Source organism: Peromyscus californicus, unplaced genomic scaffold (assembly GCF_007827085.1).
Source record: "Peromyscus californicus insignis strain IS unplaced genomic scaffold, ASM782708v3 Scaffold_9__1_contigs__length_137607984, whole genome shotgun sequence".
Lineage (NCBI taxonomy): Eukaryota > Metazoa > Chordata > Mammalia > Rodentia > Cricetidae > Peromyscus > Peromyscus californicus.
Genome location: NW_026294617.1, coordinates 52,466,737 through 52,492,361, shown reverse-complemented (window position 1 = coordinate 52,492,361; position 25,625 = coordinate 52,466,737). Strand labels below are relative to the sequence as shown.

The 25,625-nt window shown below is 38.0% G+C and overlaps 1 protein-coding gene across 6 annotated transcripts; it reads left to right on the top strand.

Moving 5' to 3' along the window:
• The first annotated feature begins 289 nt into the window (after window positions 1–289).
• On the top strand, window positions 290–25,570 carry LOC128105927 (cyclin-H). 6 transcript variants are annotated; one of them, XR_008216534.1, is made up of 11 exons: window positions 290–538; window positions 1,748–1,870; window positions 4,417–4,490; window positions 4,717–4,785; window positions 5,523–5,733; window positions 13,008–13,171; window positions 15,914–15,984; window positions 18,872–18,983; window positions 22,453–22,513; window positions 23,356–23,469; window positions 24,720–25,570. XR_008216534.1 is itself a non-coding variant. In XM_052731230.1 (11 exons), the coding sequence occupies exons 1-10, from the start codon at window positions 422–424 to the stop codon at window positions 23,392–23,394; spliced, it is 1,041 nt and encodes a 346-aa protein (XP_052587190.1). In that variant the 5' UTR covers window positions 290–421; the 3' UTR covers window positions 23,395–23,435; window positions 24,720–25,570. The 6 variants fall into 6 exon arrangements, 5 of the variants coding, with proteins under 5 accessions (XP_052587190.1, XP_052587189.1, XP_052587191.1 ...); XM_052731230.1 differs by having other exon boundaries at window positions 23,356–23,435; XM_052731229.1 differs by lacking the exon at window positions 24,720–25,570 and having other exon boundaries at window positions 23,356–23,506.
• The last annotated feature ends 55 nt before the right edge of the window (window positions 25,571–25,625 follow it).

Here is a 25,625-nt window from a genome sequence, read left to right as displayed (position 1 = left end):
AAGCCCTTCCGCGGCGTCGGCTTTAGCCGGAAGGTCTTAGGCCTTGGGTGTGCACACAGATCTTCTGAGGATGGTTCCTGTCAGCGCTCTGGAACCTTTTTTCACCTTCTCTGCGCCCCCCGGGTCCCCGCGGCCACGCCCACCTCCTGACTCTGCCGGGCCACGCCCCCTCAGACTCCCCGCCCCTTTCCAAGGCCCCGGAGCCCCGAGGCTCCGCCCTCCGACGCCGCGGAACCCCTCCCACGGAAACGCTCCGGAAACGCCTCAGCGGACGCCGGCACGTGATCGCGACGTCACGCGCGCGCCTCCGGTCTGGGCCGCGGGCTCCTCGGGGTCGCGGTCGCGCGTGGCCGCGGTCTCCTGGCCTGTCGCTGTCGCTGTCGTCGCTGTCTCGGGCCGTGCCAGCCTCCCGGGCTGCACCATGTACCACAGCAGCAGCCAGAAGCGGCACTGGACCTTTGCGAGCGAGGAGCAGCTGGCGCGCCTGCGGGCCGACGCCAACCGCAAATTCAAGTGCAAAGCGGTGGCTAACGGGAAGGTGAGGGCCCCGCGGGCCGGCCCCCGCGCCCGCCCGGGGTGGGCTCTCCTGAAGTCCCCGCTCTGCCTGCGGGCGGGCGGGCAGCGCGGAGCTTGCACCCGGCTGGGGTCGGTGCAGACCGACGCGGGACTGGCCGTGACGGAGGCACGAGTAACATCCTGGGCAAGGGCCAAAAAGCCTTCGGTGGGGTGCGGAGTCAGTGCGGGACTCGAACTGGTCTCTTGTCCTGCAGGATGTCAGGGCAAACCTTTCTCGGCGGTTGGCAAGAGGGGCAGAGGATGGCAGACAGCCGCCGGGGCCAAGGGGGCGGTCAGCATCACAGGCAGGTTCGGGGAGTGCCCGTGGTCGTTGGTGGGCGAAGCTGTGCCTGTGCAGCAGTGGTTGAAGAACGTCGGTAGGCGAGGGACTTGGAAACGGAAGCGTAGGGCTGCAGCTCACGACGAAACTGAAGGGAGCTTTTTCCAGGACTTGAAATGGGGAAATGGTGGCCTGTTGGATCTACTTTCCATAAACAGCCTTCACGTGGAAGGTTGACACAAGCCAGTTTGAGCATGGTTTGGTCGGTGGCCCTCTCTCCAGGTCTTCTTACAGCTCCACCACCCATTTCTGTTGTACGGACCTGTGGCGACTTTATACTTGCCTCTTTGCACTTTTCGAAACAACGAAGTACCAAATATTTTGAGTCATTTGATGCTGTTTTCTTAAATTTGGGTGACCCAGTGATTCACTGAGAAAGGGAATTTGGGGTATTTCCAACCAGTGAAAAATAGTATCGATTTACAAATAATGGTATCAAACCTGGGAGCATATTGGCACATGCTCTGTCATGATTGTTTAAAAATGTCCAACTTGCTGGGCGGCGGCGGCGGCGGTGGCGGCGCCGCTGCTAGGGAGGCTGAGGCAGGCGGATCTCTGTGAGCTCGAGACCAGCCTGGTCTACAGAGTGAGTTCCAGGACAGCCAGGACTACACAGAGAAACCTTGTTTCGGAAAAACAAACAAAATGTCCAACTGAGAGATGATGATTTAGATTCAGTTTATTTATTTTGCTTATTTTCTAAGATATTTTGTGTAATGCTTAAAAAACCTACAAAGAGAAAATGATGTGAGATATTTTCCCTTTGTTGAAGATATAAATCAAATTTAAGCAGGATGGAGAAAACAGTTTTAATTCACCGAACTTACATTGAAATGTTCGCTCTGTTTAAAGGTTCTTCCAAATGATCCAGTGTTTCTTGAGCCTTATGAAGAAATGACACTTTGCAAATACTATGAGAAAAGATTATTGGAATTCTGTTCGGTGTTTAAGCCAGCAATGCCACGCTCTGTTGTGGTAAGTCATGCTAGTGAAGTATAATGCCTTTCAGCAGGCTTGTGAGAGCTGAACTCTTCAAAATTTCTAACTAAATTCTCTCTTCAATCTAGAAGACTCACCTTAGTTGTATTAGTTTATTTTTGTCACATTTTTTTCAAAGAGCAAAATTTTATTTATGTTGGAGCTATCCTTTAGGTTAGAATAGTCTTAACTATAGATCTAAATAGGCCCCAAACTACATAACAGGAAAAAAAAAAAAAACCAAAAAACTCTAGTAGTTTATTTCTTCTCATAGTGTGGTCCAGTACGGGCCATCTCATCTCATCAGAAAGTGGCTCTTTAGTCGTGACTGGAATCTCAGGCACCCGCCTCTTGTGACTCTAGCGTCGCCTCACCTAGCAATCCTCTGCTTCTGGGTGGACAAGAGTGAACTGTGGAGAAGGCATATCCACTGTTTGAACCCTGGGCTCAAAAATGACAGACATTCCACTCATTCTGTCAACCACAACAGACGGAAGTAAGGCTGAGAAATGTGGCTTTTGCCTAGATGCTTATTTCCCTGTGTCAAAGCATGAATTCTAGTGGATAGTTAGCTACTACTCCCCGTGTCAAAGCATGAATTCTAGTGGATAGTTAGCTACTACAAGGATCTTCAATGAGAGTTGTATAGGAATCAGCTGTAGGTTTTTTTGAAATATTGATATAGTCATACATGTATCAATATGAGTGAGAAAAACTAATCTTTGAGATTTTTAAATAAAGGCCTTAAATCACAAGTTGCTATATTTTGTGAATAAGGGCATCTCCGATGTCATTTCATAGTCTGCTGTACAGTTTGTGACATCTTCATTTTTTGGAAAAAGAAAAATCATTTTTCTTCTCACATTCTTTACTAGAGAACAGCAGAATTGGGACTAAAGTATAAACAGGTGCTTTTTCAATTCTGCTAAACTCAGTTCCTGTTTGAAATCATCCATTATGTTCTAGCTGCAACTCCTGCCATAAGATCTTTTGAAACTTCTATTAGAAGTTGTTTGAGGTTTATCTTTGGTTTTATTAGTGTTTTCTTGGTGGTTCTGTTTGTTTGTTTTGTTTTCTTGGAGATGGCCTACAAGTCACGTTGGCCTTGAGTTCCTTATGTTCCAGACGATGACCTTGAACTTGTGATTCTAATGCCTCAACATCTAATGCTGGGATTGTAGGCACTGCAAATCTGGTTTAGTACTGGGGCTCAAACCCAAGGGTGCATGCATCCCTGGCAGGAACACTATTAACTGAGCAATATCCCAGGCTTAAATGTCTCAGGATTAGTTCATATGTTCTTAGTGTTGTGTTTCCACTAGGGGTGGACAGTGGTGAGAAGGAATAGGTAACTGGTATTAAAAAGCTGAACAGCAAAGAAAAAAGCTGGTGTTAAGGCTATGTAAAGCACCTTTACCTTGCTTATTATTCTCATGGCTGGTTAGCTGTAAAGGTCAAGAATGAAAGGCTGTTTTTAAAGTTAGTGATTTATGACCCAATAGAGAAGAACTGTGTAGGTGGAAGAACATTGAAAATATTAAATACACATGTGTTTATGGATCATTTTTAAGTTGCAGACTTATCTGAGAGATGAAACAGTCATAAACAGTATCAGATACAGTTGATTAGTTTCTATGATGAAATTTGAGTTTGTCTTTTTCATTATAGGTGCTCTAGAATGAGGTGGTAGGATTAAATTATCTCTTTGGGTCAAGCAATTCTTGAATGAACTTTTATGGAATTTATCTATACAATAGATACAATTTTGTTGTTTAACATAAATTGACAGCAAATTTTTAAGCATTTAAATGAAGGATTTTTCCTGTTATCAAATAATAAATGGTTATTTTATTGTTTCGTCAAATGATATAACAGTTGAAACTACAGGTAGTTCTTAGTCGAGTATAGCCTCTGACCCTTGACAGTTGTCTGAATAAATCAGAGAACTTGTGATACTTTTTCTTTTTCCATGGAGATAGCAATAGTTTACTAATGTATTATAAGGATTGGAATAGATTGATACTTTAGAGCTTGGCACAGTGAGGCTTATTTATTGAATGGGATGTATTCAGGTAATGTGAGGTGCTGCAGTTTGGCAGCCCTCATCATGGTACATCACAGATCTGGAGTTGACAGAGAAAAGGCTTTTTGCTCCAATCGTCTTATTGTGTTAGCATTTTTCCAAGATTGGGTAACCTGTGATCACTGTTATTTTAATCCTTAAATTTTTTAGATTTTAAGTATTCATGTTGTTCTGAATTCTAACATAAATAAACACTGTTAAATTCAGTGACTGCAGAAAGTATTACTCCATGTAGACTGGAGACAAATAGCTGAAAAATGAAAGAGGCTTTTTTGATTATGGTGTTTTTGTTGTACTTTATCACAGTTTATTTTGACTTATGCAAAATTCAAAAGTATTGGTATGGAGAACCTTTTCAAGGAAAACTGTGCATGAATAAGTTATTTTTTTCAAAATGTAACATGTAACATGCAAGTAGATCCTGCTTTTATAGATGTGTATTTTTTTCTTTTAATCTTAGGGTACAGCTTGTATGTATTTCAAGCGTTTTTATCTTAATAATTCAGTAATGGAATATCACCCCCGGATAATAATGTGAGTATAAGTTTGTCTTTTCGTTTACATTGAAGATGTTTATAATGTGTGGACATTTGTCCGTGGGATGTATATGTTATTGACTTCTTAATTAAGAACAATTTAGACTTGAATTTTTTTTCCCTATTTGAGTATAAGATTTCCTTACTTGCCGTTATCTTCTATATTGATAATGGCATCTGAGCTGCAACTTGTCTGCCATTCACAAAGTTTTCCTTAAACCTAGGTATTTTACCAATACCGCCGTCAGTGACATCTTTATTCTCCCAATTCCTCAGACTAACAACCATTTGTGGTAATTACTTTCTCTCTACTCCCATCAGTTTACAAATCCTGTAGCTTTGTATTAATTTTGGTTAAACAAAGGTGTATTTTGTTGTTTTCCTCTTTGCTAAGCATTACGCTTATTGTTAAAGATGAGGACAGAATTAATATAGGACTCATCACAGAGTTTGCTGTCATTCTTGTTTCTGTTTCTGTTTTTCCCATTCCATTCTCACCAGTCAGGGTTAGGCCTTTATTATGACTTCAGCTTCTAAAAGCTATGAGCAGTAGCCTTCCTACTAGTTCCCTCTCTGAACTTAATTTAGTACTCAGGTGAATTTCCTGCTTGTCCATAAGCTGGTAACTCTACTCAAGTAACTTGAGACTTCTACTGATGACCTGCAATCTTAATTATCTTTGCCTGTCTTCTTTGGTCACAAGGTACATACATTTCTACTACTCTGTTTTTAATTTTATATTGATACACACTACTTTTATTCCTTAGTTATTTTTTTTTCCAAGTTTCTAGCTGGACTATATGAAGCTACCAGTAAGTTAATGATGGCTAAATGCTGTAGCAGCATTAGGTGATGGCTCTACCTAAGTCTCCCAATGGACAAAAGTTTGAAGAGGAGCTCATTTTAATTTATATTCGTTTTTTTAAATTCACTGCAGTGTCTATCATAGTCACGTGTAAATATTAAGCAATTTACAAAGTACTTTAAAGAAGACTTAGGTTTTTCTGCCCTCTGTTATTTCTTCATGTAGGCTCACTTGTGCATTTCTAGCCTGCAAAGTAGATGAATTCAATGTGTCTAGTCCTCAGTTTGTTGGAAATCTTCGAGAGAGTCCCCTTGGACAGGAGAAGGCACTGGAACAGATTTTGGAATATGAACTACTACTTATACAGCAGCTTAATTTTCACCTTATCGTCCACAATCCTTATCGACCATTTGAAGGCTTTCTCATTGATATAAAGGTAAACTTCCTGATAAGAAATTAGTTAATAAGCCGGGCAGTGGTGGCGCACGCCTTTAATCCCAGCACTCGGGAGGCAGAGCCAGGCGGATCTCTGTGAGTTCGAGGCCAGCCTGGTCTCCAAAGCGAGTTCCAGGAAAGGCGCAAAGCTACACAGAGAAACCCTGTCTCGAAAAACCAAAAAAAAAAAAAAAGAAATTATACTCCTTTGTTTTTGTTTGCTTAAAAGAATTGAAAACTCTATAACCAACCAGTAATATCCGAAATGGTACAACATAGGTGCAACCTGAGAGTCTGTGCTGGCTCTTCTAAGGTAATAGTTTTCAAACTTTAATGTGCATTAGAGTCCACCTGAGGAGTTTGTTATCTTAGATTGTTAGATAAGAATTTCCAGGTTTCTGGTTTAGTAGTAGATTGTGAGTTTATAGTAATGCTCTTAAATAATTATGGTAACTCTTCTAATTGATATATATTGTCATAGATCTGGGCCTAGAGATTTACAGAACCTTATAAAGTTCTTAATATTAAACTAAAAGATAAATGGCTTCTATTTTTAATGTTTTATGAACTCAGGTCACAAATATAACCAAAATTATAAGTAAATGGCTGACACCTGTAGTCTTAGGTCCTCAGGAAGTTTAGGCTGAAGGATCACTTGAACCTGGAAATTTGAGACTAGTGTAGCAATATAGTGATACTGCATCACAAAACATGTAACACAAATATGTACATGTATATTTATGTATTTACATGTGCAACATTGATACATATGTAAGTATTGACATCGTCAAGTTAAGTTGTTGAATAGTCTAAGTAAAGTGGAAGAGAAGTCAAGAACTGATTCATCTCAGTTAAGCAGCTATGGGTATTTGGTTTATGCTAAACACGTTTGAGGGTGCAGCCTAAAAACGAGACAGGACATGACAACTTTCAGAGACCTTGCAGTTTAATGTTTTTTTGATAACTACTTATTAGTGTGCTAAATTTTATAGAGGGAAATATACTATATATGAAGATGGCAGATTGAAAGGCAAGGAAGACATAACTTAGAAAGCATCACTTGAAGTGAAATTCAAATCAAGAGTAGGAATTAGATACACAAAGAACATCCCACCCAGAGACCTTCCTAGTTGAGAGCTCAGATCCACAGCTGACATAAGAAGTGAAGAGCTGAGGATAGAGGGGGAGAGTGTTGTGGTTTAAATGAAAAGCAGAAGTCTAGACTATATAGGTAGTGTTGAAGACTTTGAACAAAGGATAAAGAAGAGAGTGAAAGTCGTGTTTAGAGAATCAGGTGTGATTGGGTTTGCAATGTGAAGAAAGTGGTGTGTTGACCGCCTCACAGGTTAATGTGCATCTGTATTAGTCAGGGTTCTCAACAGTAACAGAACCTTTCTCTAGAGAGAAAAAGGGGTTTATTAGAATGACCTGCAGGCTGTGTGGTCCAGCTAATCCAACAATGGCTGCCTATGAACAGAAGGTTCAAGAATCCAGTAGTTGTTCAGTCCATGAAGCTGGATGTCTCAGCTGATCCTCAGTATATGCCAGAATGCCAACGAAGTAGGCTCTAATGCCAGTGAAGGAATGGACTTGTTAGCAAGACGGGCAAGCAGGGAAAAAGAGAGGCTTCCTTATTCCATGTCCTTATAGGCTTCCAGCAGGTGTGACACAGGTTAAAGGTGGATTTTTCCACCTTAAAAGATCTGGATTAAAGGTGTAGTCTTCCTACCTCAAAGATCTGGATTAGAAGGGGATCTTCCCACTTCAAATGATTTTAATTAAGCAAAAATTCCTCACAGGTGTGCCCAGCCATTTTTGGGTTTCAGTTAATTCCAGATGTAGTCAAATTGACAACCAAAATAGCCATCACAGCATCAGATGAGATTGAACATCTGTATATGTCCTACATTATGAAGAGAGTGGATCAGAATGGGCAAAGGGATAATGGTGAGGACTGGCCATGAGAAACATTAAAAGGGTAGTTGAGCAATGGAGAAACTTGTAAGGGGACTCATTGATCCAGAGTTGTAGGATTTGTTGGGAAAACAAAAGGGAGTAGAGTACTCTTTTGTAAGAAAGCATAACAACTTTCTAATTCTGCTCGGATCAGGTAAAGAAAAAGTAGATTAATAATATTTGCTGAATTTAGTGCCAGAAAGGTCATTTATGATTTTGTTGAAATTTGTCTTTGAAATGTAGAAGACGGAAAAAAAAAAAGATTGGTGGTTTTGGAGGAATAAATTGAAAGAGAACAGGCTTTAGAGATGGCTCACGAGTTAATAGTGCTGACTACTCTTCCAGACTTAACAGGGTTCAGTTCCCAGCACTCACATGGCAGCTCATGATTGCCTGTAAGTCCAGTTCCAAGGGATCCAGTGCCTTCTGTCCCTTTTGAGCACCAGGCATGCATGTACTGTACAGACATACATGCATATATGCAGGCATACCCATATACATCCTGTACATAAAAGTAAATAAAATTAAAAAAATAAATAAATAAACAAAAGAAAGGAAGGAGAGCCCCAGAATTCAGAATTGTATCTGGCCAACTTGGGCTACATAGTAAGATCCTGTCCAGAAAGAGGGGGAAAATCAAGTGTGTTTCTTATAATTTTTCCTTAGTGAGTGGATACATTCAGAGATAGTAGATGAATTTGACATTGTGTGAATTATATCACCATCTTCCATCTTTATATATTGTCCTTGGCTAAGTGTTACCATGCATGGAACTGTCATATGTTCTCATAACAGTGGCTCTGTTAGTCGATTATGGACCCACCTAAGGTTTTATAATCAAACTTTTTGTTAGTTAAGTACAAGAAATATGCTCCAAAATAATAATTAAAAAATATATAGTGCAGCAGTAACATAGTTGCTTATCATTTTTCAAAATTCTGCAGTGTACATACTTGTCTCTTAAGCTGAACCATAGGCTTGTTTGCACAAGTATCAATACAAGCATACTTGTGATGGTTGTGAAATCACTAAATGATGGGAAATGTTCAGCTACATTAGAACCTTGTAGAACTCATGTCTGTTATTTATTACTGGTAGAAAAATTGTTTTGTAGCATAGAACTTATATACATAACTTAAACAGTTTCTCTGAAGTGGAAAGAGGTAAGATGGAGGAAGTGCAGAATGTAGAAGTGTTCAGTTTTGCAGGAGAGAGAGTCACAAGTTTAAATACTGGCCCAAGGAGCTGGTAATGAGAAAGAGATTAAAGGGGAAACAGACCATACAGCATAGCTATGGATTCTCTATGAACAATATACAGCAGGTTAGCATGGGGTTTGAAATAGGTACATTTGGCCTTAGAGAGAGGACAAGCTCTTGTGCTGACCCAAGACAGAGGGAGTGTCTGGATGGAGAAGCTGTTGTATCTGGAGATTTGGTGGAGATGGTGCTTTTCCTTCTTAAGTGCAGAGATAATGTTCCACAGAATGATAGTTTGAGGCTTAGTAAAGACATAAAGGTAGAAAATATTGACTGTCATCACTGACAAATGGAAGAACAAATTTTCTAGGAAAACATTATGTAAGTGGTAGACAGAGCTGAGAGACATACCAAGATGAGTGAATTTGAATTTATAGTAGTATCTCAAGACCTCTTTTGTAGATTTTTCTGGCAGTGCCCAGAAATTGAAAGTATTGAAATTAGATTCAGATACTGTTGAAATTGGGGCTGGAGAGATTGATCATCAGTTAAAAGTACTTGCTGTCCTTCCAGAGGAACTGAGCTCGGTTCCTGGCACCCACATCTGCTGGTTCAAAATTGCATGTAAATCCAGCTGCAGGAGATCCAACGCTCTTCTGTTTCTTTGGGTACTGTGCACATGACGTACACTAACACAAACACATATACATAAATAAAAATCTTAAAAAGTACAGGAAAGAAATGATTGAAGACTTTGCTAAGTGGGGTCAGGTAGAAGGATTCATAACCAAATGGTCTAAGATTTACAAGAAAAGCATGAAAAAATTAAGCAAAGTCCTGAGAAAGGGAGACATCTGCAGTCAGAATGAATGGTTACATTTATTATTTCAGGGTCAGACATTTGGGGACAATGACTAGGCCTATATGTGGCTCCACATTTGAACCTGATATTTTGTTTCAGAATATTTATAGATTGTCTTACTGCTTCAGGACTTGACTAGAAGTATCTGAAGTCAGTCTGAGGGATTGAGACAAGTAATTGACAGGCAGTGTGAGGTCTTCCTGGTTTCATGGGCATAGTTTAAAAACATTTCTGTAGGTATTTCAGAAGGCTGATTGATTGATTCATTTCCATTTATTTTCCCCCACAATATACATGAGAACAAATCCCCTATAACAGTGATGTACAGTTGTAGCCAGAGGCTTTTCTCTGTCCTGCTCCCATCCCCCGGCCGCTTGTAAATAATCACTCACAGGCTTAATATTAATTATAAACTGTTTGGCCTATTGCTCAGGCTTACTACTAACTAGCTCTTACTTCTAAATAAACCCATTTCTATTGATCTATGTATTGCCATGTGACCTGTGGCTTACTGATAATGCTCTGGCATCTTACCCCTCTGGCAGTTGCTGGTATCTCTCCTGATTTCTCCCTGTATCTCTGCTTGGATTCCTTGCCTGGCTCCATCCTGCCTTGCCATAGGCCAAAGCAGCTTCATTTATGAACTAACGGGAACGACACACATTCACAGCGTACAGAAGGACATACCACATCATTTCTCCTTTTCTGTTTAATCAAAAAGAAGGTTTTAACTTTAACATAGTAAAATTACATATAATAAAACAGGTATCAAGCAAGAATTACAGTTACAATATTTAGTCATTTGTATTTGACAAAATTAAAATACTCTATCCTATCTTTGTGAGTCTAAAGTTTCATATCTAATTTATTTTATATCATAACTAAGGAAAACTATAATTATAACTATCTAGTCTTCACCTCCATCAAAGACCCCAGAAGGATGTAATATTACCTGAGTAAACAGGAAGTGCATTATAAGCAACTTCCAAAACTCTAGAAATGACAGAGACATCTGGCTGCCTGGACAGTCACCCAAAGTTCTGTAAAAATTGGGACATCCATCTTCAGCCTACAGGCCTAGAGTCTCTGGCAGATTTCTCAGTGAAGCAGGAAATTTGAAGGACCGTCGTGCCTATTTTGGCAAAATTCATCAGTGGCTTTCTTCTGTGTCCTGCAGAACGTCTGACAGATTCTTTCACGAAGCAGGAACCCTGAAGGACCGTCCCACCTTGTTTTGGCAAGTTTAGCAGTCATTTTCCTGTGGGTCCTGTATGTTCAGTTTATACAGCATACTTTCAAGCAGTCCAGGCAAGAGCAATTTCTTGCCCAAATGGCTAACTTTTGCCGTAATGAAAGCAGACTACGTGTGGAGTGTCTTTGATGCCCTTCATCTTCTCTGATGTAATTGGTACTGCCAGGAGCAGACATGTCTCACTGTCCAGAAAAGTCTAAGTTTTTAGAACATTTTAAATGCCGTGTTCTATATGTCTTCGAAGTGTTTGAAGATTATTTGCCTAATATAAATATATCTTTGCATATCTAGAAAATGTAACATGGCTATAAGTTTGATTATTATAGATGACTATTAATTTGTATTTCTTAACTATACATTACATTTTTAAATGAGCTGCATAAACATACCTTAAATAAGAGTAGAAATACACATATAATATAACAAAATTGACCTTAAATTTGTATCAATAAACTAAAATCCATATCAGTGTAAAGTATTTTGAGATTAATAGTTGTTTTTTGGATTAAAGTTGATTCAGTAATCTACCTTTTTTTATTATCATAATAATTTAGCCTTTTCCCCGTCATTTATATATCTTATCCCCCTTTTTTCTTTAGAAAGAGACTATGACCATTAACCATTTATAACCAACCCCCTTTAAATGAAAACAAACATTCATAAACAGTATTTTGGGAATTTGAACATAGTTTTCTATACTACTTCCTGCTGATTGGGGGCACTGGTGATCTTATGGGGATCCTGAGAAAATTTAGAATTACGGTCAAGTCCTGACTGGGGTATTTTGTGTGGTTGGTCCATCTCAGCCAGTAGCCTTGAAGCTTTTGTGGATGTTGGATCACCTTCTTGGGTCTCTGATGGAGTTGAAGACTTTATAGTTATAGTTTTCCTTGTTACCAGATTCAGAAAGAAATGCACTAAAGAGGTGTAAAGTATATATGGTAGAGAGACATTAAAAGAGAGTTTTGGTGATGCAAGTTAAAATAGTAAGTGAATTAGATACACCCTTTTGGACTCACCAAATAGGATAGATAATGGAGTATTTTCTCTGAATTTGTCAAATGTTTATGGACTAGACATTGTTGATGTAATTATTGCCTGTATATATTATATATAATTATTGTACTTATTCTCTATAGTTTTTCTTATATTAGTTATAACCTTTTTTAAATTTTAGACAAAAAGGGGAAATAATGATGAAATTTTGTTTGTGCTCTAAATAAAGCTTGCCTGAAGATCAGAGGGTAGATCTAGCCACTAGTTAACCATAGGTCAGGCAGTGGTGGCACACACCTTTAATCTCAGTACTAGGAGGAGGAAACAGAAATTGATATGGCTGGGCAGAGAGAGGAAGTGATAAGGCAAGGTGGAGACAGGAGCTCGGCCCCTTTTCAGGCTGAGGAGTTGGGGAGGTAAGAGGTGGCTGTGGTTTGCTCCTTTGTCTCTCTGATCTTTCAGCATTTACCCTGATATCTGGCTCCAGGTTTTTAATTATTAAGACCAATTAGGATTTACGCTATATACAACAGCTCCTAATTTGACCTTAAAATTGCCTGGATTGCCTGGTTAGTCTTTACCTGAGAGTATATGTCCAATACATCTTGGGTCTGCCTTGACTCCAGTAGAAACTCTAGGAGCCTACCTTTCTAACGTTGAAAAAGACTAAACTGAGAATAATATTAAGTATTACTGTCTTAAAGCATGTGTTCCTGTTTTGTTCATATAAGCATATATTTCTAATTATGGTTCTGGTTCCAAAAACGTTTGAAAGCCATATCAGCGAAATCAATGAAATGTTCAGAATTTGATGTCTATAATTTAGCTACGTTCTATTAATACATACCAAACAATCTAACATTGAAAGATTAGTTTTTGGAACATAGAAAAGGAGTTACTTTTTAAAAATTGTTCTTTATTAAGCCCCTACTAGTTACTGTATATTTTTAATGGTTATTGATCTTCAATAAACTCTCAGAAATGGTAACATCTGTAAACTTTCTTTCTAGACTCGATACCCCATGTTGGAGAATCCAGAGATTTTGAGGAAAACAGCTGATGATTTTCTTAGTAGAATTGCGTTGACAGATGCTTATCTTTTGTACACACCTTCACAAATTGCCCTGACAGCTATTTTATCAAGTGCCTCTAGGGCTGGAATTACTATGGAAAGGTATCGATTTGTTTACTTTAGTTCAAGTTCAAGTTTTACTTCTTAGTAGAGTCTGAATTTTTAAGTAAGGTCTATTAGATGATTGTCTTTGTATTTTTTTTTTTTTTTTTTTTGGTTTTTCGAGACAGGGTTTCTCTGTGTAGCTTTGCGCCTTTCCTGGAACTCGCTTTGGAGACCAGGCTGGCCTCGAACTCACAGAGATCCGCCTGGCTCTGCCTCCCGAGTGCTGGGATTAAAGGCGTGCGCCACCACCGCCCGGCGTCTTTGTATTTATAATGCCTTATGTCAGATAAGTTTCGTTACTGAAGAAATGAAATTGCCTTTATAAAAGTATTTCATCAAGTATTGCTGAGCTACATTTCTGACTTACGTAGAAGTGGAACAGGTAGTTTTGGAAGACAACTATAGCTATATGATATTTACAAGGTCATCAGCTTGTGAATCTGTCAAATGCAGCAAATCTGCTCTGTTGTATCATTCATGTTGTACAGCAATGGTGTGTAGATGTAATGCTTTAGGGAATATCCACTAAGTGGAAGTGGAAGTTGAGCCATAAATAATACTTACTGCATACGTAGAGATTCAGACATTACAATGAGTACTTTATGTGAATTAAATCCACTTGATTTTTTAAATATTATCTTATGCACACATTAATTCTTACCCTTGTAACAGTACTATATGTATATTATCAGGGAGCTGGAAGAACAGCAAGTAAGAAATATTTATTATACTCCAGTTATTTTCTAAATTATACTACTTTTATTGTTTATAATTAATTTCTCTTATGGCTTGAGATTCTTTTATTTTATTTTTATAAATAGCTGAAGAAAAAATTTTCTAAGCTTAAACTAGTTTATATACCTACAGTTTCTAAGTACAGTGATAAGACAGTAACAAACATGAACAGATGTGATTTAGTTTTTGTCCTCTTTCATTGGGAATATTTTTTATTACTACAGAAGTACCAATATTCCTGACTCTTAGATACCATATTTCACATAAGGCAGTATGTGAAAGACCGAGCTAGCTTTTTACACTATGAACAGTTACAAATTTTGAAACACGCCGGGCGGTGGTGGCTCATGCCTTTAATCCCAGCACTCGGGAGGCAGAGCCAGGCGGATCTCTGTGAGTTCGAGGCCAGCCTGGGCTACCAAGTGAGTTCCAGGAAAAGGCGCAAAGCTACACAGAGAAACCCTGTCTCCAAAAACCAAAAAAAAAAAAAACAAATTTTGAAACACATTTGCATCCAGGGTAAGGGACTGTGACCTTAGGCTTTTTTATTTATGATATGTATACCTCTTTTCTCCTACTTACTTTTTTCTCTGTGTACATGTAAATGTATGCCATGTATATAGTGCCCACGAAGACCAGCAGAGGATGTCAGGTTCCCAGAGTTAGTTCAGTAGTCATGAGCTACCAGACACAGGCTCTAGAAACCGAACTTGGGTCTTCTACAAGAGTAGGATGTGCTGGTAACCCTTGAGACGTCTCTGCAGTCCAGTACACCTTTTTTGTTCACACACAACTCTATGTAGGTTTAATCCTATTGTGATTTTTATCCCATCTATTTACTAAGCAAACATTTAGTGAGTTTCTGCTATATTACACTTAAGGAATATAGGAATGAAACCTTGCACTAAGTAGGAAAGACATCCATGTGAATAATTACTTGTCTGGAGTTTAGGTGTGGAGCCTCTGTAAGAGATAGCATATCTGTAATTCTAGCACATAGGAGATGGAAGCAGGAATGTCGGGAGTTAAAGGTCATCCTCAACAGCTATACTGAGTTCTCATTGGGCTACATGAGACCCTGTTTCAAAAAAAAAAAAAAAAGGAATGTAAGGGAGATGACAAAGGTATAACAAGATGGGAATAAGGAAACTAGTTAATATGTAACATAGTTATCAAAGTTTTGTATAAAGTTTAATCTAGGTAGTTTAAAATACTGCAACAATAGTTCTTAAAACTCTTCATTTATAACTAATTTACCTGAGAGAAAAATTACTTTTTATATTTATGTTTGAAAGACCTAGGATTTAAGAATCTTCATTTGGGGTTATAGCACCTATACACCATGTATTGGTGTATAAAATTTCAGGGGAACTAAAATTTAAACAAAGTGTAATTAGGGTTTATAAAACATTCATAGAAAAGTATTAACATATTTGCTTTGGACTTGATAAGATGTGATAGATTTACAAAGCATGAGATGAGATCTTGTTGGTAGACTGCTTGTTAATGCTCAAGTACATCAACAGGTAGGATGGCTGTAGGTAGTTTTTACTGAGGGGAAAGCTGGCAGGTGCCCTATTCCATATCTTCCACCTTTGAGTTTAGTTAGCCTGTCTACAGCTCAGACTCTTCATGAATCAATCACATGAAGTTAGGCTTATGGAATATCTATATCAAACATTTAATATAAAATGATAAATATTGGTCCTTCGTACTGTTGTTACTGTTGTTTATCTCTGAAAGGCTATATATAATGAAATTTAAATAAACTTTGAAGACTACACATCTCTTAAGCTAGCAAAAATGGTAGTAAATCTTTTAGACTATAATAGCTGTAGGTTTTAGTGTTGTGGAGTTTTCTAATATTATGTAATGTTTTTAAATAAGTAATTTAAAAACTGTACTTGATGAAATAAACATGGAGGTGAATAATTTATGTCTTGTCTTTTCAATGTGCTGTGTGCTTTCAATGAGTTAAAATGCCTTTTTTCCCCCCTTCAATAGCTATTTATCAGAGAGTCTAATGCTGAGAGAAAATAGAACTTGCCTGTCACAGTTACTGGATATAATGAAAAGTAAGTGCTATTAACAAAGCTGCTTTCTGAATAAATGTTTTGGTATTTAATGTGCAGTGGTAGATTTCTTTAAATTTACCTTTATTGAATTACTGTGTCAGAATGCATTGAAGATACATTGGTGAGATTAAATAAAAGGTATATGGAAGGAAATAGTTGTTATATGTAAAAGGGAATATGGATATCAGATTTAGAAAAGGCTGAGTCAAAGCAAGGTTCTTTTAAAAGTATCCACAAATATGTGATAGACATTTAGACCTAAGGGAACGAACTTCAAGGTAAGGCTTAGCTTTGCAATCACTGTTTAGTAAATAATTTTAATTATTAATATATGTCATTTGCTGGTCGTTTTGTTACTGATACAAAGCCAGTAATTGTCAAGTGGGGTTGATAGGGATGAAGTGTCAATTTCCGAAGTCATATTGACTGTTACAACTTGGTGTTTGATAAAAATGTAGCTTGTCAGCTGGGCCTGGATTGGGACTTGGTGGTAGAGCTCTTGTCTAGCACGTGCCAGTTCTTGGTTCAGACCCTAGCAACAAAACAAAAAACCCACCACAACAAAAACTGTGAAGAATGCTGCTAAAAAAAAAAAAATGGCCCCTAAAAGGAGGTTCATGTCCATCTGTGGGACCCGTGTCTGTTACCTGAGACTGCAGAAGTTGGAGTTGTGTGGGTTAGTTCATGATAAGATGCTGATGGTGACTTGAGTTACTGAAGTAAGAGTACATGTAGTCACAAGGGTCCTTGTGAACAAAAGGTAGAGAGAAATTTCAGACAGCCATAAAAACAGTGTCAGGACAGCAAAAGAGATGTGCAGTCTTGGCCTTAAAAATTGGAGCAGTCTAACAAAAAACCAAAGCTGGCAGTCATCAGAAATGAACAGGCAGAGTGGATTTCATTAGACCCTCCAGACAGAGTCTGGCTTTCTGCCAATACTTTGATTTTTGGCCCAGGGAAACAGATTTCAGATTCCTGGACTCTAAAGTGTGAGAGAATACATTTGGTTGCTTTGAAACACCAACTCAGTGATAATTTTAATAGTAGCCTTGGGAAACTTAGAAAGACTTTCATAAACACTTATTAAAAACTTATTAGTGCTGGTATTGAGAAATCGTCTTTAGAAATTCTGATTAGAATTTCTGCTTGGTTGATTGGTGCATAACACACACACACAGAGAGACATATGTGACATCTATATCACTAATATGTGTTTTTGAGAATGTAGCCCAGGCTAGACATAAACTTGCAATCTCTTGCCTCAGCTTTGGTAGTGCTGAGATTGTAGGGTGTGCCAGCACACTCAGTTCTTCATAAGTTGTCTGGGCGATTATTTTCATAGCTACTGAGATGTACATTAGAGGTCAGGGCGAATAAACCAGTAAAATACCGGATAGCAGACCTTTACTCAGGTGATAGTAAATGTGTATATATTTTAGTGTTTGTTTATTTTAAAAACTGGGATTCAAGGCATGTGGTTCTTATGCTGTGATGTGATTCTTTGCTTGAAGTAATTTTGAATTTCCTCTGAGCATAATGGAGCAGATGCTTTTTTTCTTTGCATAAGCTGTAGGTCTTCATATTTACCACTAGAGGGCTCACTTCCAATGCTAATTGTGATCTGGTAATCGTTCCTAACAATCTGGTAGTAGAAGGTACATAAGGATAACAATATGTTATTTGAAGCTTAATGTTTAATTCCTGATTTCTCATTATCCTTATTTTGTTCCACTTTTAATATGACACAAGGATAGTGCTTCAGAAAATACTCAGTTTTAATATGAAGGTGTGTGTGTGTGAGTATGTATGTGTGTGTGTATATATATATAATATATATATATATTATATATATATATATTATATATATGGTGGGGGGAGACAAATATTACTCTAAAGATACTGAATCATAAGTACCAATTTCAGGTTTAGTTACCAGTCCGAAGCACATGACCACACAATAAGTCCCTGGACTTACTCATCATGTTTCTAAAAAATCTTGAGATTTTTATTTTGTTTATTATGTTGAATAAAAACATAAGTCAGAGCATATTTTATTACCTTACAATTATTGATCTATAAGTTTTTACCCCCTGAGACAGGGTTTCTCTGTGTAGCTTTGTGCCTTTCCAGGAACTCACTCTGTAGTCCAGGCTGGCCTCGAACTCACAGAGACCCGCCTGCCTGTGGCTCCGGAGTGGTGGGATTAAAGGTGTGTGCCACCACCGCCCGGCTATAATTTGTTTTTAACCTTAGTAAAAGGATATGTTTTTATAGCAGCTGTGTTTTGTTACAGAGGCATCCCTTCTTTTATATGTTTTTTTTTTTTTTTTTTTTTTTTTTTGTGTAAACAAGAGGTATATTCTTGGACCACCGTCTGTTAATGAATATGGCTGGTGGTAGAGAATAAGGAATATTTACTAAATCACATAGAGATTACTTCACAAGCCTTAAATTGAGCAAAATGTAAACACTGGGTACTTAGAAATAAATACTGTAGTATATGACATGCTTACATTTGTGCCATAGGTAATGAAATGAACAGCAGATACCTATCACTTGAACTTAGAAGGCTGGTGCCTCATTTTAATATAGAATGTTAATGTGGAGTACACATCCTGGTAAGAATACATCACCACCAATGTTTTGTTTCCTAAAGCAAGTTAGTTTAGTTTGCTTTCTTTATATGAAAGCATACTTTACTTTATTTATTTATTTATTTATTTGAGACAGGTGTAGCCCTGGCTGTCCTGGAACTCGCTCAATAGACCAGGGTGGCCTTAAACTCAAGAGATCCACCTAACTCTCTCCAGGGTGCAGAGATGAAGACGTGTACCACCACACCCAGATGAAAGCAGACATTATTAAATACTTTTGTATCTCCATGTAGGCATGAGAAACCTAGTAAAAAAGTATGAACCACCCAGGTCTGAAGAAGTTGCTGTTCTGAAACAGAAGTTGGAGCGATGCCATTCTGCTGACCTTGCGCTTAATGTGGTGACGTAAGTAGTTATGTTCTACTACTTTCATAGTTTCTACTGGTTTCATGACCTAAAAGTTATGTTCACAGAGTCATTGAGTTCAACTGTTATTTAAATTACTTTACTGGTACAAAGTGTGTTAATCTTAGGACCTAAATTATAATCAGTTGAGTGTAGTTTTTACTTGTGTTGCAAGTTGATATTTCAATTGAATATACTGGTTTTCCTTGTGTTGGGAGTTGAAGCCAGGGCCTTGTCCATAGGCCAGTGTTCTGCCTGTCCTACATGTGCAGCCTGGCCCGTGTGTTCATTTCTAGTGGGAGCACACACAAGGAAGAAATGTTTGGCTTTCCTCCCACAGTTCTGATTCTGATCATTCCCGTGGATCCTGGCTTGCTTTTCTCTTTATGGAATTACTGAGAGTCAGTCTTCCTATGAGATCCTTAAACTTTTGTTTCTTTACCAACCTGATACTTGGTTTGAGAAACAAGTATACTGTTTTAGACTTAATTTCTATAAACTAGTAAGGAAACTTGGCTCACTTCTGTTTGATGAAACACTGTATCAGAGAACGATAAAATGTACTCTTAGGTTGCTTTGTGTAAATATAAGAGCATATTTAATGTCTCTTAATTTATAGGCTAATGTGGACTTCACCCTAAAAAATCTATGTTATGCTCTGTATAAAAGATCTACCGAAACTTAATTTTTAAGATGTAATGGAAGTAAAAGAATTTGTTTTCTGTGGACTGACTCTACAGTTCTATTATTTATTAACATGTAATGAGAATTAGATATGGCATATATGTATGTATGTATGTATGTGGTATTTTGATATCTATGATTAGTGAAGAAATAATAACAAGCATGTATGGAAAACTGAAGAGTATACCGAGGCCTTCAGCGCAAGGCCGCTATGCCTTAATTCCTTAACTGTAGTTGTAGTAGAGAACTGCTCAATGGCTGTACAAAGTGCAAATTGTCAGACTGTTGTTTTGAAGCTGTGGCTTCAAAGCATGGCTTTGTGTAAGTCTTGAAATTGGTAGGTTTCAGTAGTAACCAATATCAGAAAGCTATAGAGGAAGTTAACCTATTAGTGAATAAAAGTTTTGTAGCACTTAACTGTGTTCTTACGTTGATTCTGAAATGTGCAAACGAGGCCCTACACCCACCAATCTAGCCCCTACCTGTTTTGTCTAGAAGTAGTTACTAGAACATAGAATGCCCATTATTTATGTACTTATTGTGTCTGTTTCATTCTATGGCAGAAAAGTTAAGTAGCTGTGGCAGAAACTCAGTGTGTGGGTCTCCCTCCTCCTCGGGCATCCTTGGCCACCAGTCCACGAGGGAGGAGGGAACAGAAGCAGGGAGCAGGGTTCAGATGGCTGTGAACATGAACCGAAGTAGCCTTCAGGGTTACAGCTCACCTTTATTCCAGAGTAGGGGGAGAGAGGATGGGAAGTGCAGCTGGGGCATCACCTCATTTGTGTTTGGCAGCATGCTCCTATCAAACAGCAGTAACATACCCAGTTATCTTATGGGCAGCAGGCAGAGAGTGTCTGCAGGGATCTGTGTCAGCGGTCACTTTGAGATGGGCCAGGCTAAGTCTAGAGACTATCCAGGGAAGGAGGAAGCCCTGCTGGAAAGGGAGTCCTCCATTTTGCGCCGAGCCCAGAGAGGTATCTGGACATGGTGGACTGCAGCCATACGTTCAGGGTACTCCACCATGTGTGGACTGCAAACCCTGAAGTACTTACTAATTTGTCCTCCTAGTTGGACCACTCAACTATTAAGTCTGTTCTGGTTAATAATGGAATAGGTCATAATCCAAAATTCCTAACTGACAGTTTATATTTTATTCCAAGCTGCCATTTGCTTTGCATTCTGCCAAGGAAAGTCTACATTCCTGTGAAAGTGTCTTGAATACATTTCTTTGTGTAGGAAGGACTTTTAAAAAAAAATTACAGACATAGATTTTTATAAAATACAACCAAAGTTTCTACAAAGTAAAACAGACTTAAAAATACAAGTTCAAATTTTATTAGATTCAGTGGTCAGTTAGTCTATCAAATTGCTGTATAGTTAGTTTCTAAGTACACAGTGTCTGTTCTGCTCATCTCAGTGCAGGCTGGAACAGTTCATGAACAGCACCAAGTAGCATGACCTCAGCACAAAAAGCATTTGTTTTCCTTGATCATTAAAATGTTTGCCTTTAGTTTTCACTATACAGTAACTGTATTCTTCTGTCACTCGTTGAATAAAAGCCAAAGTTCCCTTTAATCAAACTGCAAATCTCAATCATGACTCCAGAATAACTTACCAGATGGGTCTACCCTCTGCCAACTTTTTCTGTGTATAAATGCATTACTAATCTTTTACTCCTGCCAGTTTAAGTGAAAAAAAAAAAAAAGGTGTCACCTTGATCATTTGTATTTCACCAATTACTGTGAATATTATGTTTCTAGGTTTGATAGCCATCTGAATTTTTTTCTGCATTGGTTCTGGTATTTTATTCTTATAGTACTTTCTATATTCTCATCTTTAAAGTTTTTTTGATAGTTATCCTAGTTTTTTTATATATAATTTTTTCTTATATTGTACTTTTTTTAAATAAAGAAATGCTTATGAAGGGTTTTTCCCCCTAATATTAGTAATTTTGCCTAGTTTGCTTTTGAATATTTCATGGTTTTCTTAGATGACAATTTTTTATCACAGATAAACTCAAGGCGAGACCAGTTTTTAAATCCCATTTATTTATTTACTTACTTACTTATTGTGTTTAAGTACAGATGGAAGTGGGTACCTGTATGTAGGACAGGACAGTAGGCAAGCGTCACTTTTCTTTTTCCATATGGCTTGGGGGAACAAACAGGTCATCTGTCTCAGTATCTAAACCCACTGAACCTGTCGCCTAAGTGTGGAGCCACTTTTGTCTGTCTGCTTTAATCACTGATGTATGTATGACACCACACTCTTAACCATAGCTTTTCTAGTGTGCCATTTATTGTTCCTAGGCAAGGTCTTGTTATAAGACCTAGTGGGCCTCCAGCTCTGAATCCTCCTGCCTTCCCCACCCAAGTATTCACATTGCAGGTGTGGACCACCACTGGGCTCCACTTTAGTATGTGTTGATGATAACTAACACCTTTCCCCTCTAGATTCTCTTTGCTATGTTTACTTGAGGCAAGATCACTCACTGTGTGGCCCAGAATTATCCCAAAATCTCATTAGAGTCACTAGTACTGAGTTTTATAGCTATGCTCAGCCTCTTCTTTTCATAATTTTTGCAGGTTCTTGCTACACTGGATTGAGTATTGCTTTCATAGTCACAATCCCTTTCCAGTTATTTATTTAGTCCCTATTCTTCAATAGAGATCTATTTCTTTTGGTTTTGAAGATTTGGGTTGTAGCTCACATAGCCTTGCTAGTTCCTGGTTTATAGTTTTGTTGCCACTATCAGTTTTGCTGATTGCTAATTGCTTAATTATAGGAAGAAGAGGAAAGGCTATGAAGATGATGACTATGTATCAAAGAAACCCAAACAAGAAGAGGTATGTTTACTCCTAAATGTATAGTTTATATAATTTATTTTCCATTTTCTGGCATGACTTAAGATGTACTGTTCTGGAGTATTATTATAAGCATTCCAGTCAGGTGGGGCCATGAGTGGTTTAAAAAGTGTCCTGCTATGTAGCCCAAATTGGCCTTGAACTCCCAATCTTCTTACCTCAGCCCTCCAAGTGCTGGGACTACAAGTACCTCTGAAGTCTGAAATCATTTTTTACTCACCCCTTTATGCACAGTCTGAATTAAAAACAAACTTTAATTGAAGGATTTATTTTGGGTAACAGTTGAGGGTGATTAGAATCCATGGAGAGGAAGACATGGCAGAGGGCAGGAGCATGTGGGGCAGTTGCTTGTTACACATGGTGTTGACCAGGAAACGGAGTACATTGTTTCTTAAAGGATTTGTTTTTTTATACTACTGTATGAGCCAATTCTAAAACCTGGAAGAATCCTTCCTATATTAGAAAGCAGTGGTGCAAAATTTAATCTCCTATTCTCCAAGGATTCTTCCCTTGCCTTATCCCAGGCTTTAAAATTGTCTCTACAAGTCCAAGATAAATAAACAGAGGCCGAAGGTTAGCCTTCATATTACTGCATGGAGTAAGCGGCTGAGAACATGTCATCCCAATCAAGTGCTGGACTTAGTAGCACACTCCTGTAGTCCTAGTACTTGGGAGGCAGGAGGATCCAAGGCTGGCTGCAGCCACAGGAGACATCTCAAAAAAGCAGATCTACAGTAGACAGTTGTCAGTCAGCATTTTCTTAAAGCAAGGTACAAACAACTTGCTCACTGCTTCATTGTTTCCTTACCACTTTTTCCCCCTAGGAGGAATGGACTGATGATGACCTGGTAGACTCTCTCTAACCTTTTGAAGTCACAACGGCAGTGCTAATGAAGCAACAGAAGTAGGAAGCATGTCTGACATTTAAGTAGTACAATGTAAAACATCAAAATATATTAAACGTTTCTAATTATATTTTTTCTTTGTGACTGCTTTATATAACTTCAAAAGAGGCTGAATGCCACCTACTTTGGATATTTGTAACTCACTAAGATTAGTAGCAAACCTTGTCCTCCTATGGTGGCCAAATTCAAACTACAGTGCACTCATATTATTTTGAACAAAATGTAATTAAAGAAGTCTATCCATTTAGAAGAAATACAGAAAAACAAAACTTAGTAATAGTAAACTTTAGAAGTGCTAAGGAAATAGTTTTATTCTCCAGAAGGTCTTACAAATGGCTTTGCAAAAATGTTTCTTCAATAGACTGAACTATGGATGAATTACTATGAGCTGTAGAGTGTATTGGGCAGTTAGTTAGTGCTGAGGCACTAAATTTTATTTTAAGCAGTTACTGACATCTGGGTTCAAATAAAATATAATTTTTGAGTCTAGAGAAAAATCTTAAATTACTAAAGATAACTGGTAGCAAATTATAGTCCGTTTTATCATTAAATGATCATCTCTAAGTGAATCCATATAAAATAGGCATTATGGTCATAAAGTTTAAAAATGAAATTAGTATAAAAACTCACAACATGGAATTACTTAGGTATGCCTCTGTTTTTTTACGACTTTAGTAAACTGTACCTCAGTGTGCTACTTTCCCAAGTAGAGAATGGGGAAAATGATGATGCCTACTCTTGGTAGAATTATTCCCAGCAGTGCTTGACATGCTAATATGTACTTGCTGTGTATTAATAACTGTCTTAATGTGATAAGTAGTAGATAGTACAGTTAGGACCAAATTGCAGGTAGGTATGTATATTAGGCCAGTGTTTTGTTTTGGTGCTTTTGGATTTTTTTTTTCTTTTTTTTTTTTCCCCCTGGAAAACTGGCTTGAAGAAATTCTGAGAAACTCTACTACCTCAAATGTAAATCTACCCAACTTTACATACTCGAGGATACATTTCCTAGGAGGGTAGGTAGCATTTTAGTTCTGTCTTAAAAATGCGGTGACATTTATGTTAATGTTTATCTCCATATGTATGTTCATCTCGAATAATTATTTTTATGGCTTGAGTTTCTGGTTTGTTTTCTTTCTTTCTTGTTCTGGAATTAAACTTATAAAGTGTAATGCTTTATAATAGAATGAAAACCAAAGCTTATATGCCCCAGTGTAGTTCAAGTTAAGCAACTATAGACAGAATTGCAAATGCTCACAGAGTGTCTCCTGTTTTTCTTTCAGATCACTAAAATCACTAAAGTTTGGCATCAGAGCAAGGTCTCACATGTACCTCTGAAAATTTTCTACCCAGCCCCATTAAAAAAAAAATGTTTCAAAGATTTTATTTATTTCACCACTAAACACCTACCTACTACTGCAGGGCCAATGAAGGTAAGTAACAAGTTTCCCACTAAAATTTAAAACACAAACGTCAGTAAAACACAAAAATGGAGATAAGTCTTTCTTTTAAAATAAATGGTAAAAAAGGAGAGTCATGTCTGGCCAAGGAATGGCAGATAGGCCATCATGGCTGACACTCAAGTACAATTAATGAGGATAAACTAAAATGGCTTAGAGATTGGACCTCGGGCTGCTTTTGAAAGTTCTTATCTACATTAACCAGTTAGTAGCCCTTCCACCTTATAAACCAAGGAAATGAGATGAGTTACTATCATAGTACAGCCAGGAATAGGAACAGGAACAGGAACTGTAATGGGTTCCAGAGAGAAAGGGATTACATTGAGAACAAAACTTTGTTTTGTTTTTGTTATCACAGTTAACCTGATTGAAGCTATGTTAAGGACAGTAAATTACCTGTATGGCTGCATTCAGCCCTATATTTAAGCTGGGGATATCTCTCAATGGTAACATCAAGCATCTTTCTAAAGAATACATTGAGGCCTCTTCAGTTTGTTCCTCAGCAAAGAGAAATAAACCCTTGAGTACTTAACATCTTTCACTGTATACAATATCTCTGAGGAGTGCAACCAACTGTTTTTAGAATCTAGGCCTTCAGAAAAACATCTTATTGAGGGAATTCTTTTTTTTTTTTTTAATTAATACCTTCCTTGGTTCTTTTTAAACAAACAAACCCCTCTTTTTGATTACTAAGGATACTCTGCTACACGTTTTTAAGTCTTGTTTTCA

What these genes read in the sequence shown, in the direction of transcription:
- LOC128105927 (XM_052731230.1), top strand. Translation starts at nt 422, where the DNA reads ATGTACCACAGCAGCAGCCAGAAGCGGCACTGGACCTTTGCGAGCGAG. An exon ending in TATCACCCCCGGATAATAAT is followed by an intron (nt 4,491 to 4,716) that starts GTGAGTATAAGT and finishes CCTTAAACCTAG; the next exon opens with GTATTTTACCAATACCGCCG. An exon ending in GCTTTCTCATTGATATAAAG is followed by an intron (nt 5,734 to 13,007) that starts GTAAACTTCCTG and finishes CTTTCTTTCTAG; the next exon opens with ACTCGATACCCCATGTTGGA.